General features: G+C 40.7%; 1 protein-coding gene across 7 annotated transcripts in view; it reads right to left on the reverse strand.

Moving 5' to 3' along the window:
- Nucleotides 1-15,400, reverse strand: part of gpc5c (glypican 5c) — a 122,030-nt gene that overhangs the window by 105,584 nt on the left and 1,046 nt on the right. For 3 of the 7 annotated variants that reach the window (XM_042427437.1, XM_042427443.1, XM_042427444.1), the window contains exons 1-2: nucleotides 11,659-12,118; nucleotides 903-1,064 (exon numbers count right to left, since the gene is read on the reverse strand). In XM_042427437.1, coding sequence (XP_042283371.1) covers nucleotides 903-1,064; nucleotides 11,659-11,836 — 340 coding nt within the window. In that variant the 5' untranslated portion in view covers nucleotides 11,837-12,118. Of the gene's footprint in view, nucleotides 1-902; nucleotides 1,065-11,658; nucleotides 12,120-12,547; nucleotides 12,786-15,400 lie in introns of those variants that run through there. The other 4 variants (XM_042427438.1, XM_042427441.1, XM_042427440.1 and 1 more) reach the window with 4 other exon arrangements.

Raw genomic sequence — 15,400 nt, forward strand, 5'->3', positions numbered from 1 at the left:
AATTTAAATGACACTGCAATTACTAGCGGGAGGACAAGCTTGGGCAACTACTGCACTGCTTGATTCAGTTGGGCGTAGTACAAAGCCCTTTGGCAGGCAAGATCTAGCTGAAACAGGCTTTGTATCTACAGCAGAGCCTTGTTTATCCAGAGCTCAGACATGTGAACTGACCGGGCTACCAAAGAGGAAGCACGACCAAAAATACACCCTAAAATAAACACCAAACAAACAAAATGCAAACAAAAGTGATAACATGCACAGATTGTTTCACTCTCCAGAAGTACCATCATTTTTTTCAAGGGTTCCAGTAAGTGTTTTGCTGTACTCAGAGCAGGATCAGATAATGACAAAGCAGACCATCTTCCACCAAGCACTACAGGCTGAGAAAAAGGCCCACATACTCTCTTTTTTCCCTGTCTAACCTCCCTGATCCTTCTCCACAGGTCTATTGCTGCCAAACCCACAGAAGAAGGGAAGAGGGGGGGAGTGAAGCCATGCCCATTCTTTTGGGTTACACACTTGCCTGCACACCAGCTACCGTGACCTTGGGGAACTGAGTAGAAACTTTTTTTTTGGACATATAAGCATTATTTGCAAGTAAGAAAACAAATACAAAGTCATTTAGTTATTTATTTCTGTATTTGGATTCAAATAAAGGGTGTATGTTCAGTTATAGGTCAGCAAAAAGCTGGGAAAAGTTTTCATGTTAAATACTTTGCAGAAGGTAGCATTCTGGGGTATCAGTCCCAGGCAGTGGTAAGTACAGCATGTACCAGAATAACAACCCACCAACCACTGTATCTTAACATCTCTTTCCCATCCATCATCAACAACCCAGTGTCCAATCCCACCCAACCTGAGCCATCCAGCCCCAGCTTGCCCACTTTTGTCTCAGCACTTACCCTGGAAGGCGTCCGAGTGGCCTGAGATGAGGTGCTCAAGCTCATAGCTGTAGGAGTGAATGTTGTGGAGGGTTTCTCGTTTTACAGCGAACTGGTAGCTCTCCTCCATCTTCCGGGTGCAGCAGGATGGACCATGGTGCTTACAAATCAACAGATCCACATCTGGGAAAGTAAAGCAGACATGGACACATACCATATGTCTTAAATTGTTTATCAATATTTTTTTTTAGTAATCACTTTCAAGTCAGTGGCAACACATTGCATCAAGCATATCACAGGAAGTGGAAGTGAAAAGGATCTTCAAGATCTCAATTTGAATAAGATGATAAATTCTTGAAGAATGCAAAAGTCTTTTATCCTATGAGATATATATTTATATCTGGTATATGATTCTACATTGTGCTGCACGAATATGTGTGAGTATATGTATAGTGTCCTGAGTATGCACATAGACAGACAGGCCATAACTCCACTGGGAGACAGAAGAGGCACCATGGGAGGGTGAGAAAGTAGACCAAGAATTCAACGATGTTTCTTGCTATAAATATGGTCTTAGCTAAATATAAAATATATTTGGCTCATACGACTGCACACATGTTGTTAAGTGCTGTCAAGATGTACATTTGTAAATGCATATGCACAAAATATATGCATGTACTTGCATTTTACAATGCAAACATGCATAACCCGCAGTCACTCACACGTGTACATGCACACGTATGCCCCAGTAATTCTTGTGAAATCACCTCTGAAACTAGACAGTCATTAGACATACCGCTGCAATTCTGAACAACCACATGAAGGCAATGACCTAACTGCAAATACTATGATCCAAAGAACAGCTCAATCAGGCACAATTACATCAGCCCAAACAGAGTCCACCCTGTCCTGCCAGTGTCACCTGCTTCTCACCATCGCTACATATATAAACACTGTCATGACATCACTGAGGCTGGTCACAATTAGCATGGGCTATTAAAACTGTCCTTTCCCACACATTTCCTTGCCCAAATCCACATGCACATGGACATTTCCATAATGCAGGAGTCTGATATGATAACTCATTTTACAGGGGGGGAAGGGCTAGAAGGGGGTGGCTAGAGGCAGGTGTTGTAACCAGAGCCTAAAGCATGGCCTTAGGACAGACCGCAAGACCAGTGCCTCACCGTCCAAATCCCTCCATGAAACACAATAGGGTTGCATTCTCAATCCCTCTTTCCCTTTCTGCTCCCTCTCTCCCATTTGCCTGGCATATCCTAGTGAGGCCTGGGTGTCTCTTAATTACCCAGAGAGGCTCCATTTGTTCCCATCCCTGAGCCAGACGAGTGAAGTCATAACTGGCTGTCCTGCCCCTTCCAGCTCATTATCTCCATCTCTGCAGCAGTTCACTCTTTTTATATTGACACTGTCTCCCTGTCAACAGTGTTTCTGGAAAATCCTATCCTGTTCTTTTTTATACAGAAATACCGCAATTTTAACAAAAATCCATTGCCTAAATCATCTGCTATTTCCTTACTTACCTCCTGCTGAGCTTCACAGAGGTGTTTTCAAATTTGATGAGTATGAGTATTCACAGATCTAGACATCCTTTAACATGAACTCTTCAACAAAATAGAGGATATATTAATGACATCTTTAAGGCTTAGACTAGCACCTAACTAGCCAATTTGGTAGGCTTTTCTTTAAAAAGTGGATGTATTAGTCCTAAATCTGTATTTTTTGGTCTAATTCACTAAAACTCATCAGAACAGTACAGTAAGTGCCGGTGGCAGTCATGGGGTTAAACAAAAACCCCAACAAACATATTCACCCATTTAAAAATGCATTGCTTTGTATTGAGGGTAGAGCTAGTGTGGTGGTGGTGTACTGGAGTGAATTATAATGAATGGTATTCCTAATATTTTTTCCACTCCATTAACATACATGAGTGGGGCAAAATATTAAGAACATTTTTCAATGCAATGCACTCCAGTACACCACTACAACCTCAATAATAAACATCAAGTAGAATTATCACCTTTCTGACAATGTCAACAAAAACTGAAAATGTATAAGCTTTGTAAAAGTAGCATTTATGGCAGAGCTGTTGTACTGGATTTCATTAGATTGCACAGGTGTACCTAATAGGGGTGGGCCAGAATACAAATCTGTCCTCTGCTCCGCTGTTACATATATCAGCAGGTCTCAACAAGGGGAGTCACATCCACCTGCTACATGATGCACATTTCCTAATATGGACATCACTCCTGGAGTTGGGGGTGTTCCCCAGAGATAAAGCTGAGCTACTGACATGCACAAAGTGCTCTCAAAGGGCTCTCCATAACTTGTTGTTCCCCTTCTCCTTCCCACAAAGTTAGGTTGTAAAAAATAGGTAATAAATGAAAAGTGCAAAGTAAGGATCGCCTTTGAAGTTTTTCCTACACGTTACACGCTGTACTGTCTCTGTGTTATGGGTGTATAAATACCTACAGGTCTATCTGCGCAGTGGCAGTGTGCTAGATTTTAGCTCAGTAGTCACCACAGTCGTCTATGATCTGGGAGACTCCAGTTCGAGACCCGGACCTCCTTCATAAGCTTGTTTATTCATGAACACTTACTGTAACACTTTAATTTTCTAAAATTAAAAGCGTAATAAAAACAAAAAATAGGATTTTAAAGCTATTTCCACTTTTATTCGAATACAAATACAAATAATTTTGCTGCCTCAACAAATAGTGATACAAATACAAATACTGGGCTCCCTGCACATCCCTAGTGCCTAATGAAGTGGCCGATCAGTACATAATTTAATTTCATTTTAGCAATGTCATTTCACCATATTTGGTAGCTGTCCTCTCTCACCTTCTGTCCCTGACCCTGTTCTCTTGGCTGGCTGGCTCTTTCTCTCCTTTGTGTTTGTGTGTTATCTCTGATATGAAACTAATATCCAGGGACTCACAGTGGAATCCAAGCTGGCCTCTCCGTCCCTTGTGAGTAGCTGCATGGAGTAAGTGATACTCAGAAAGACTTTGGCTGTTAAAGCCACCACAGCAGTCAGGACAGGCTGGCTGTTTCACGAATATACCAGGCCACTTTTTGGAATCATTAGAAGCCATGTCACTACTCCCGTGTGCAACAGCAAACAACCTGCTGAGTCTGTTCTTTCTAATCTTTGAAACATTTTATATACAGTATATCATCAAACAACATTTCAGTGGCTTCTGTCTGAAGGGTAAACTAAAATATTTATGGGGACACACGGTAGCAGTCTACCATCGACTTTTTTAGTTATTGAAGTCTACAATGTAGGATATATCTTTATATATCTGACTCCCTTCTTTTTGAGTTACATTTATATTTCCAGGATACCAACTGCTCAACATACATATGCCTATAAAATGCATTGAACCTTTTGATGTTTTAATTAAATCAAAAAGTCTACAAATTCATCTAAATAAAAAATTGAAAACAAAATATTTGCACACCCTCTTAAAATGAATATTTAGTACTGTAGGTACTTTTTGCAGTAATAACAGTCTTTAACATCTGGACATTAAAATATCCCCCCATTCTTCTTTGCAAAATTACTCAGGCTCTGTCAAATTGCTTGGGGACTGTGACTCAACAGCAATTTTCATTTTTTTTCTGCCACACATTTTTGATTTGGATTGAAATGGACTCTGACCAGACCCTTCCAAGAAATCAACAATGTTGCTTTGAAGGCAGTTCTGTGAAGTTTTCACTTTATGTTTGGCCACGTTATCTTGCTGGAAAATAAGGCAAGATGTTATGTAAGTTTACTGCAAAAATGGCTTTCTCTTTGCCATGAAGCTGCAACTGATACTGACTGCTGTCTGGGTGCTTTATCAGCACCCCCTCCTCCCCTTCCAAGTGCGTAGGAGAACTTACGGTGGCCACGAAACTCATGAAAAATGTGAAAGGCCCTCTCTAGAGCCAGTGTTTGGTTTGTCCATTCTGGGCTACAGTAGAAATATGGCGGTGCAACATGGTAGTCTCCGTGGAAGATAACCCGCTCCCTATGTCGATATAAAGGGCTCATTCTAAGGTAACGAAAACACGATTGTTATTTTCAGGTGGTTATATGCTAGGGATGCACGATAATATCGGCATGTCACCAGTATCAGCCAATAAAGCCTTTACAATGACATATCGTTATCGGCCAATTCGTCGCCTTCTCCTCGACCGCCTGGCTGTGCTTCCCTCCATGGACTGTTTCACCCTGATGGTCCCGGTGCCTCCTCCACAAGCTCCACTTCACTCAGCTGCCGGACAGACTCGCTGCTTCTTCCCAATTTAACCTGAAGCACAGGCTAGCTGGCTGTGCTTCCGTCCAGCCATGCTGCGGCTAATGCTTCGCTAGCCTCCCAGCTAGCCCTGGCTCTCCATGTGGATCCAACTGAAGCACCATCCCCCAGTTTGTTATTCAGGTTAAATCGGGAAAAAGCAGCGAGTCTGTAGGGCAGCTGAGTGAAGTGGAGCCTGCGGAGGAAGCACCACGTGAAACAGTCCACGGAGGAGCTGCTGTGTTTGGCTGCACAGATAGGAAACACCTCAGTTCACAAGATGTACCACTGTTTGAAAAAATTTTTCTTCTTTTTGGTTTATAACAGCAGATGGCAACCAGCGTATTAGGTGCATTACTGCCACCTTCTGCTCCTGACTGTGGATCAGAGATTAAATCCTGCCCATTAATCCTGTCTGTCTAATAAACTCAAAGAAAACTCTACTGCTCCTCCCACTTGGAAGGTACATTAAAGTTTTAATGCTGAGCTCCTGAACTCCAGTACAATCTTAGTTTTGTCTATGATTGCATGCATAATAGTCTCAGCCAGGTGGAAAAAAAATATGTGCATATATCGGTATTAGCAATCGGCCACAGTGAGTTGGAAAATATCACAATATTGGATATTGGCAAAAATCCAATATCATGCATCCTTATTATAAACTAATTAAAGCATACTTATGAATATTATATTCCATGTCTGACAAGTACGTTCCACTATAAGCCACTAAATTCTACACACTGCACCTTTAAACTGCAACCATGAGCCCATAGCTCCTTCAGAGTTGCTACATGTGTCTTTGTGGCCTCCCTCACAGGTGCCCTGCTCACTTAGACATTCGACTTTTACGGCCTATTTCTTCTTTTTTTATGATTGACCTTTCTGTACTTTGAGTAATTGGAAACTTTCCTGTTATCTCCCCTTAATTGGCACTCATGTGACTTCCTACAGATGCTTGGTTTTTAACCACACTGTGAGTAGTAAACGGGCTAAATACTTTTGCAACTATTACTTTTTGCTTGAAAAGCTGCATGAGACTGTGAACAGAGCCCCAAAAGGCCACATCAAAAAGGCCCAAATTGTGAGTGCACTCGATAAAAAACTGAAAATGTTTTTTTAAATGTTGAAAATCATGACAACATATTACCAAGAGACGTCCTTACAAGTCTGATTTATTACACTTTTTTCATGAAGTGTGGATGTTATTTTGAATCCTGGCTGTACCTTTTCCTCTGATAAAAACTTTGCTGAATTGTGACTTGATATATCCAATAGGCCAAGAAGACTCTACAGGTCCTTTATAATTAGTGCCAAGAGTATGCTACTCATTCTGCCTTGCTAAACCTTCACACACTTTACTCTTTAGACTGGATGTCAACTCTGAATCCTAATTCCCTTAATCGTCCTCAGGTGACAAATACCTCTGGAGTAATTTGCCGTATTAAAGCCATGGCTCAGGGGTCTTGACTTGTTAGTCACAATCCCTTCAGCAACACCTCAGTGCCCTTCATTGCACAAGTCAAAACTCTTGAGTGGGGAAACTCTGCCATTCTATAATTGCACAGCTAACTCACATGCCATTCTCAATGTGTGGTATTAGCTGAGGTGAATACAGTATACTGCTGAGAAGGTAGTTATGTTATTACAGCCCTTTTCAAACACACACATGCATTAACTACTGCACTTATAAAATGATTTTAATGCAGCTCACATCTCCCCAATATGGTATGGAAATTTTGATTTGATTTGGAAAGCGTTGATGACCTGGAGGGTTGCGGTTTCCTGATGCTGCTTTTTTGATATTTTTACAAGAACAAGAATAACTTTGTTAGAAAGTAGGTAATTAATGCAGTTACCCTTCTCCTGCCTCAGGAAGCCAGTTCCCTTTGAAGTCGTCTGATCCACTGAACATACAGGATATTTACTCTATACAGATTTGCTGGCTTGGGATGGGCCATACTGAATGAAAACACATCTCAAACGGGCTTTACCGCATACCTGCATTTTTGGACAACCTTGAAACTGAGCTGTAATGTTTAGCTCTCCCAGACCCCAAGCTGCAACTGCCATCAGTGATTGGCACTGTGTCCAAAGCCATGCCAAAGGGAAGGGGTCAGACAGACTGACAGAGCTAAGAGAGCCAAGTAGAGGACTGGAGGACAGATGGATGCAGACATGATGAAGCAGCATTATACTAGAGCGTTGTTCAGCCCCTGGCAGAGTAGGCTAATTATTTTATATTCAAGATGATCTGTTGAACAGTCTCTCAGAAACCATGTGCACATATACTATTTCTGTTCCTAGAGCTCAGCAAGGGTCATCTTTTCTAGATGGTTGTATTATTTGATAGGTAGATGATATACTTGGCAGTCTAATAACCTTATAAAATTGCATCTGTCTCTACCACCGTAGCAAGCCAAGAGGGTGCAGTAGCACACAATCAACTGAAACACAAGATAGACTTAGGCTGAAATCCAATAAGAGATGTTGTGTAGAGCCTGACTCAGACATGGTAATCAGCTTCAGACTGGCACAACACTGATAAGGCAGGAGTGATCGGGTGGACTTGAGAAAGAGCATCTGAGGTGCTTGTAAATTCAACTGTCTATACTGTGTCTTCTTACTTGAAGATATACATCTGTTGCTATTTTTTACCAACAATGTCTTTTTTCTAATGGCTTCAGTTTTAAAAAACTCACTGGACTGGAGATGTTCTTCTGTTAATCTTACATGAGATTGAAGTAAGTGGTTGAGAGATGGCCTGGAAAAGAAAACACAGATGCTCAACAATTTTTAGTGTGTATGGAGTAGGAGGTGTGCACCATGTGTTTGCTCTCTCAGTGAGAAAGGCCAAGTTAAAAAGGGAATCAAAATAACTACAGCCAATCAAAGACCATGTTGAGCTTTGAGAGCTTGCCAAGGCTTTTGACGCTGTAACTGGTTAAGGATGTGGCGACATGTGATAACACAGTGTGTTCCCATTCCCTCGCTATTAACACATGACCCTGCTTGCCTTGTATTAAAGATATAAAGACACTTTCTCTTTCACTCCAGAATAGCTGTTAATGACTCAGTAAATCAGTGAATGGCAGTAGTAAAATGAAAAACGGTGAGTGGTATGTACACAATCAGATAAGCCTTGCTCAATGAGGGAGTTTTAACTGAGCTGTAAAATAGGCTGATCATATCACAGGACTGGTGTGTCTGCGAATAGCACTGCTAGCTGTCTGCCTCCCAAATGATCTATCTCCAAAGGGCTATATCAGCACCCTGCGGTAATCTCAATATGTAGTATTTGGCTGTGTACCACAGTACCAAAGTGGCCATAACTCTTCAAAATAATGTCAGGATAAGCAACTTCATGTCACTGATTATCTACGTTACCTATGCTGAATGTGGCAGGGAGATAAAGTCACTTTTTATAAATTGTGGCCCAAAAAACAAACATTTAATGTCTGGAAAGCAAATTTTTTAGTCTAAAATAATTCAATTCAGAGACATACTGGTAAAATACTGCAGAGGCTTCTCAGGGCCTCTCATTAACACAGAACCTAAGCAAGCACCTGCAATTAAATCTGCTTTTTACTAAACATTTGAAGTGACTTATCGTCTACATTGTTGAGAGGGGGATTCATGTATGACTGGCATTTTAAAGCATTAATTCTCCTACTAATGGAGAAGAAATAGCAGTAATAGTAGGAACTAATTCAGTAAAATAACTTGTGTAATCATTTGTTAATAAAATATGTGTACTGTAAAAGCCTTTTTTTTTATTATAAAATCATATCCAGTTGGTCAGTTCTTAAGTTCCCTGCTGCCACACTCCTGGTGCTTAGTGAGAAATCAGTTCACCACACATGAATGAAACGTAGCACTGTATCCTAAAGCAAACATCAGACTGTGAAAAGTGCTGAAGTTTTGCCACTTCAAATTTCAAGAGTTGCTTTTGTTGGCATTTGATCTGAGAACTGAAGCAGAGTAGCATAATTGTGTACACACACACACACACATATACACCAAATCTCCCACTCAAACACCCCCTTGCATTGGTCACTGCTTTGAAGACGAGATTGCGCCTGACCCAAAACAACCTCTCCAGGACAAGTACAAACAAAAAGCAAAACAACATTTAAGCCCAAAATGTACTTATGAAGCGACAGCAATGTTTGATTAGCTGTGAAGGGAGAGGACAGCAGAGAAGTGGTGGCGTGTGAAAGCACGAAAATGCAGTTCAGCGCACCTTTTAAATAACACAAATATTTATATCAATTGCTAGTTCAGACTAGTGAGTAGCAGATGATTGTATCTGGATTATATCAGCACTATTTTACTAAAATTATATTACTATAGATAGAAGGTGTGTTTCACAAATAAAATATCTTATGAGGGTTAAAGGTGGGGAAAGCAATTCATTAAAACTAAAGATTATCACACTATACAGTACGGCCTGTATGGTTTTTTTTAATCTGTTTGCTGCTCAGTGTCAGGTAAAATGCTCATTGACAGCTGAAACATCAGACTGAAATACTCATATGCAGCTTCTGCCAATGCACTGCAGACTGTAAAAGTTTGTCACGCAAGCCTTGCTTCAGACTGCTGACATGCTCAGAAGACCGAGGTCCTTCTGTTGTCTTTAAGAGCTAACCCTAAACTACAGCTTCCAATGAAACTGACATCCTCTGTTGCTAGTAGTGACACCCTGCTAAACAAACATATCAAGTGGTTTGGATGCACCTCTAGGTATGTTACCCACTAAGCTATCTATTGCTCATCTCGCTGTTACAGCGTGCAGACTCAGACTGGGTGATACTTAAGCTGCTACCAACTCGCATATGACACGATTTCAGTTACAGTATAGGATTCTGGTCTGTACTCATATTGGTACTTGTACAATGCATATCTACTGGTATTTGAATATTTGTAAGGCCAGGAGATTTACAGTAACTAAAGATCAAATGATTTAAAAGACTGGATTAATCATAAAAATGACCACTGAATAACCCAATTTGTTGTGTTCAAATATATGACAACTGGCAGGAATGGACCTACATAGATCAAACATGACATGATTAGTCAAAGTGATGAAGGGTCTTACTATGCTTGCAGTATAACTTTCAAGCAAAAACAGCATAGTTGTACCAAAGCCTAAACCCGCACAAAATGCATTTTGCGTCCAAAGCAGATTTGGAACCAATGTTTATCCTCACAAAATAACTTTTTCCTCTGTGTGCAGAAGGAAAGCGCATACCACAAAAGTTTCAAGGCATTTATAACTGTTTTCAAGCATCCCTCGAACAAAAATCTGACAAAAGACAGGAAACATTTGGGAACCATGTCAGCAGAGATGCCAAAAGACTCTATATGCCTGCTGGACAATCTTTTCTGATAAACTGTGGCCCATGAGCTCAACTCATGTACTGAGAGACAATATGTGTTGTAAGATTTAAGGGTTCGTCAGCCCAAATCTCTAAAGCCTTATTGCCAAAAGAATTGTTGATGACTGACTTGCGCAAATCAATATGCAGATGACAAATCAATCACCCTCTATTGCGGACACAATCTTGCAGCCTCTTTATCTACAGAGACTAAACCACATAAGACCTCTGCCTCATATTAGACTTGTTCTAGTTCAAAAACCCTGTCTCAGTAGCTTGTGAATGTACTGAGCAGCTTCTCAAAGGAAATTTGCTAAATAATTATGTAATCTCTCAAAACAGCCTGCTTGTATGGTGAGAAAGTTTTTGGAAAGGGTTTGGAAAATCAACAAGCGCTAATGCTTTAAGCCAGACATATCATCCGTAACTTAAACATGTAATACGTAATATACAGGTATATCAGGACATGTGCAGTCTGAACACTGATGCTCAGACTGCACAGTGATCGGCAGATACGATACCAGGAATGAAAAGGGTTTTTTTTTCCAGACACACTTCACCCTATTTAAATAATTTCTGATTTTGTTGTGTGCTATGTTGTTTAGAGTAATCATTATAACCAATAGCATCCCCCATACACAACAGACTTAGCACACAGACTTTATGTCCAAAACCTTTTAAAGGTTTATTCACTGACATTACTAAATAATACAACATGGAATAATATAACAAAAGTGAAAACAGACAGCAGTATCTGTTTTGTCTCACAACCTTTCAATGGCTGCTGTCACTTCATTGAGCTTTTGTGTGTCAGTGTACACTGACCCACGTGTGCTTTTGACAGGAGCAAAGAATGCTTAGATAAATTTAACACTCATTAAAAGTCTTTTTTTAAAGTCTAAAACTGAATCATTACCGTATAATTGCACTTTTCACACATTTTATAGGTTCTGGTGTTCATGGCTGAAATGGCTATGGTTGTACTTAAAACAAAATCAGCGGCTTCTGTCTGCGGATCTATTATCACCACTGTATAATGTTTGCAGTGCGCTTTAGCCAAAGTGCACTTCACTATACTTGCCAAACCCACTGGCTCACCTGTGCCAGGTGTCTCCGGTACGCGGTGCAGCGGCCCGACCTGCCGCAGCTGGAAAGCGGTCCTCACTTCATGACAGCTGTACGCGTCCACGTCGATCACGTTCACCGCAAATATGACCGCTGACAAAATCCAAAAGGGTCCGCAAGAGGTTACGCGTGGGCATATTCCTCGGGACATGGCCGCATCTCACACCAGGTATCCTTGTGGATAGCCTACTGTAGCCTGATTGGAAACTGTGTGACAGTGTTGAAAACAGACGGCACTTAAGCACAATGAAGCGACGATGACTTTTAACATCTGACAGACCTCTCCGACTGATTCTCACATTATTGGTCGGGATGAGTGTGAGCGCCTCACAGGAGAGGTTTGGGGGTCTTCTCTTGGACAGAGGAAGAGTGGTGTGAGTGGTGTGGGGCTGAAGCCAGTCTGTCCCGCGCTCAACACTTTGCAGTGGTCGGCTGTCTGCATGCCTGTTTCCAAAGCCTTGCGCACACTCTCCCCTCCCTTTCTGTTTACTTCAGCTAAGTGCCCCAACTAAAACTCACTACAATATCCTTATAGGGACTTGCAGTGCCAGTTTCCTGATAAGAACATTGCAAATCCCAACAATTTAACAGTTTCATTTGGTATCAATAAACCACGGGGGAATGCTCATTATACAGTATATTTCTATCTACAGCATTTGTATCAATTGAACGTTTTGCTGCAACTTTTCATGCCCCTCTGGGGATCACTTAACTCGAAACTATTTTTGTAGCAACTGTTTCACGATTAAATAATATAAAGCAATACATTACATTCATCGTTATTCACCGTTAGGATTAGGCAGCTTCAATTGTACTGGCCCACCTCTGATCTACAAATTTAAGTCAAATTAAAAAACCTCACCTTTGCTTGTCAAGTTATTCATCTGGATTATTTAAAATAGCCAAAAGGCTATCAACAAAAAAAAGAGTATATAAAATGTTGAAAGGGCGCTGATTTTCTAGTTCTTTCTCTTCTTTATCAGGACTAGGGATAATGATAAAAATGGATTGTAGACATCTGTAGACATCTAGGCACACAACATCTCATTTTGTGAGTATGGTGATTGTAGAGTAGGCCTATAGCAATTGACTCTACCTGCGTAAAGAAGAATCCATGTGTTTAATGTTGCTGTAGTGTGAAAAGCCTTAATGTCTTGACCTACATTGCTGCCATCTGCTGGTGAAACTGCTTAGTTAAAAACACAACCAAATAACGTTTTCCCCCTACAGAATGAGGATTATGGAGGCTTTCACGTTAAATTTCATACCCTGTCTGTCTATAGAGGTATCAGTTTAGAAGTCTTGGAGAATTAAAACATATAATCAAAAACATCAAAAGTGATTCAAAAATTAAATTGCGTTTATTACATCACAATGATATGGGTTTTTTTCAGATTTGGTGTTCAATAATATAAATACACATCAGATTTAAAATTGAGTAAACATGCCCAGATGAGAGAGCATGGCCAATGCAATAATTCAATGTAAAGTGGACACACAAAACATAATAAAAATGCAATTAGCTAACATCCCGGTATTTTCAAATAAAAGACATTTGTTTTCTCATGCAGACACGGCAGGTGTGTGTTTTGCACTACTTTTCAACGTTTCTCACCACATTTCCTCACATAATTTTATACTATAGTGATCCTTTTACACATTTTATGTTAAATACTACCCTCTCCTGGACAGATGGGGTACTACATCTGTTTTATAATAGTTACAAAGAATTTTGCAATCTGTTTTCAAAGACTTGGTATATAAATAAATTATATCAAAAGTTGTTGTTATCTAGTGGGATGAGGGCACATGTTGCGTGTACTTCATTCGAAGGTCTACTACCGTAGAGCTCTCCATTTTTATTGTCCTGTTAACCCAGTGGTTCTTAAACTTTTTCATGTCAAGGACCCCCAAACTGACACAATTTAGACCGCAGACCCCCATTTGATAAGATTTTGTCCCAGTGCCCCATCTGATAAGATTTTTGCTTTTAGATGTTTTATTACATAAAGTATATGATATCCATGACCAAAATAGTCATAGATTCTGTCAGTGTTACTTATAAATGGAATTATAGTGAAATTAAATTATTCTCCTTTTTGCTAGAGACCCCCTGGAACTCCCTCAAGGAACCCTGGGGATCCCCGGACCCCACTTTGAGAACCAATAGGGCTTAATTTTCATTTTAACTTTAGGGGAGAGATCTACTGGTTACTGCTCAAGCTACAAAAACTATTGTCGTCACCAACAAGAGCAGTATGTTCGTAATGGAATGCTATTCTCATGTGCAATACGCTTACGCTATTTGACCTTTTGGCACTTAACATGGCATCCTGACCTGAGCTGTGTACTGAGAAAGAGGAAATGGTATGTTGGCTGTAATTCTGGCTTAAACAGCATCTCTATAGCCCATACTTGGAAATTGGCTCTATAAGTGTATGTAGAAATCACTGACAGTAAATATTGGAAGCAGGTAACAGCACAGGCTAAAGCTCAGGTAGTCACAGTGAAAATATCACCTTCTGAAACACCTTTCAGACCAGCCAGCAGGGCTGGTATCCTTGTCGAATGACAGCTTATAAACTTGCTGACCCCTGTGTGTCTAAGTCTGAACTATAATATCTACAACCCAGCCTGTACTTGGACAAGGCCCCACCGTCCAGTGACCTCCATAACACACACACACCAATGCTGCCGCCCCTAAACAGGGCACTGACTCACATTAGCCGTCTGCTATTCCTCCGATGGTTTGGAAACAAGAGCAGCCAGGTCAGTGAGCTGGCTGATGTGAAAAGCAAAAACGTCTCACCACACAAACAACAAACAAGGAAACAAGGCATGAATGTCACTAGAACTATCTTTGCACACACAGCAATGAGGAGAGAGGCTGCCCTTACAGATAGCCACCAGTTTGTCTAGTCCAGGGGTTCAAATGGGTGGGTTAACACAGTGCTACAAGACCGGCAGACAAGTCCTGTGATGAGTAAAGTAAGCAGGGGCCACAGTTGCTGTGCTCCCTTGAGAAACGACTCACTAAAGAATGAAATCCTACAATCCTATTGTCAACCAAAACATGCAAAGATGAAACACCAGTTACACAGATGTTACGTATAAAGACTTAAAGCCCTTTATTCAGCATCAAGTACTACAGGCATGGAGCAATATTCCAGTTTCCTTCCCTGTTTCCATCGGTAACAAGTTTCTGTCTGTTGGTATAAAGCATTCCAGCAGAGGATGCTCTTGAGTTAAGTACAGTCTGAATTATGGCCTTATCATAGGTGTGATTCTGATTTACTCAGGCGATCACGTTACTGCAAAGGCAAAACATAGCAACAGATAATCTGAGTGGGGATGCCATGTGACCCTTAATTGTGACAAAAGATCTAGCCTCTATAGATGAGGCTAAAGCAGTCTGTCAAGGAGTCTGCATTAGTACCTTATCCTTCCCGGCAACTTTGGAGGCACTAGCAGCACTCTGGATCATCCTGCTTATTCTGTGAAAAGCTATTCAGCAAGGGATATGCCAGAGCATTCTGATCAAACATGCCACACTGGTAAACTACAAGGGTAAGTCCATATGATTTTGAGGACCTCCTCTCTCTCTTCCATCTCCACTTGGGTAAAATACGCTCTCAGCAAAGACTTTCACTCATACATGAAATGTATGTGCTATAGCTTTGACGATGAGAACCATAAGCTCTCAGATATTTTTTTT

This window comes from Thunnus maccoyii, chromosome 12 (genome assembly GCF_910596095.1).
Source record: "Thunnus maccoyii chromosome 12, fThuMac1.1, whole genome shotgun sequence".
NCBI lineage: Eukaryota > Metazoa > Chordata > Actinopteri > Scombriformes > Scombridae > Thunnus > Thunnus maccoyii.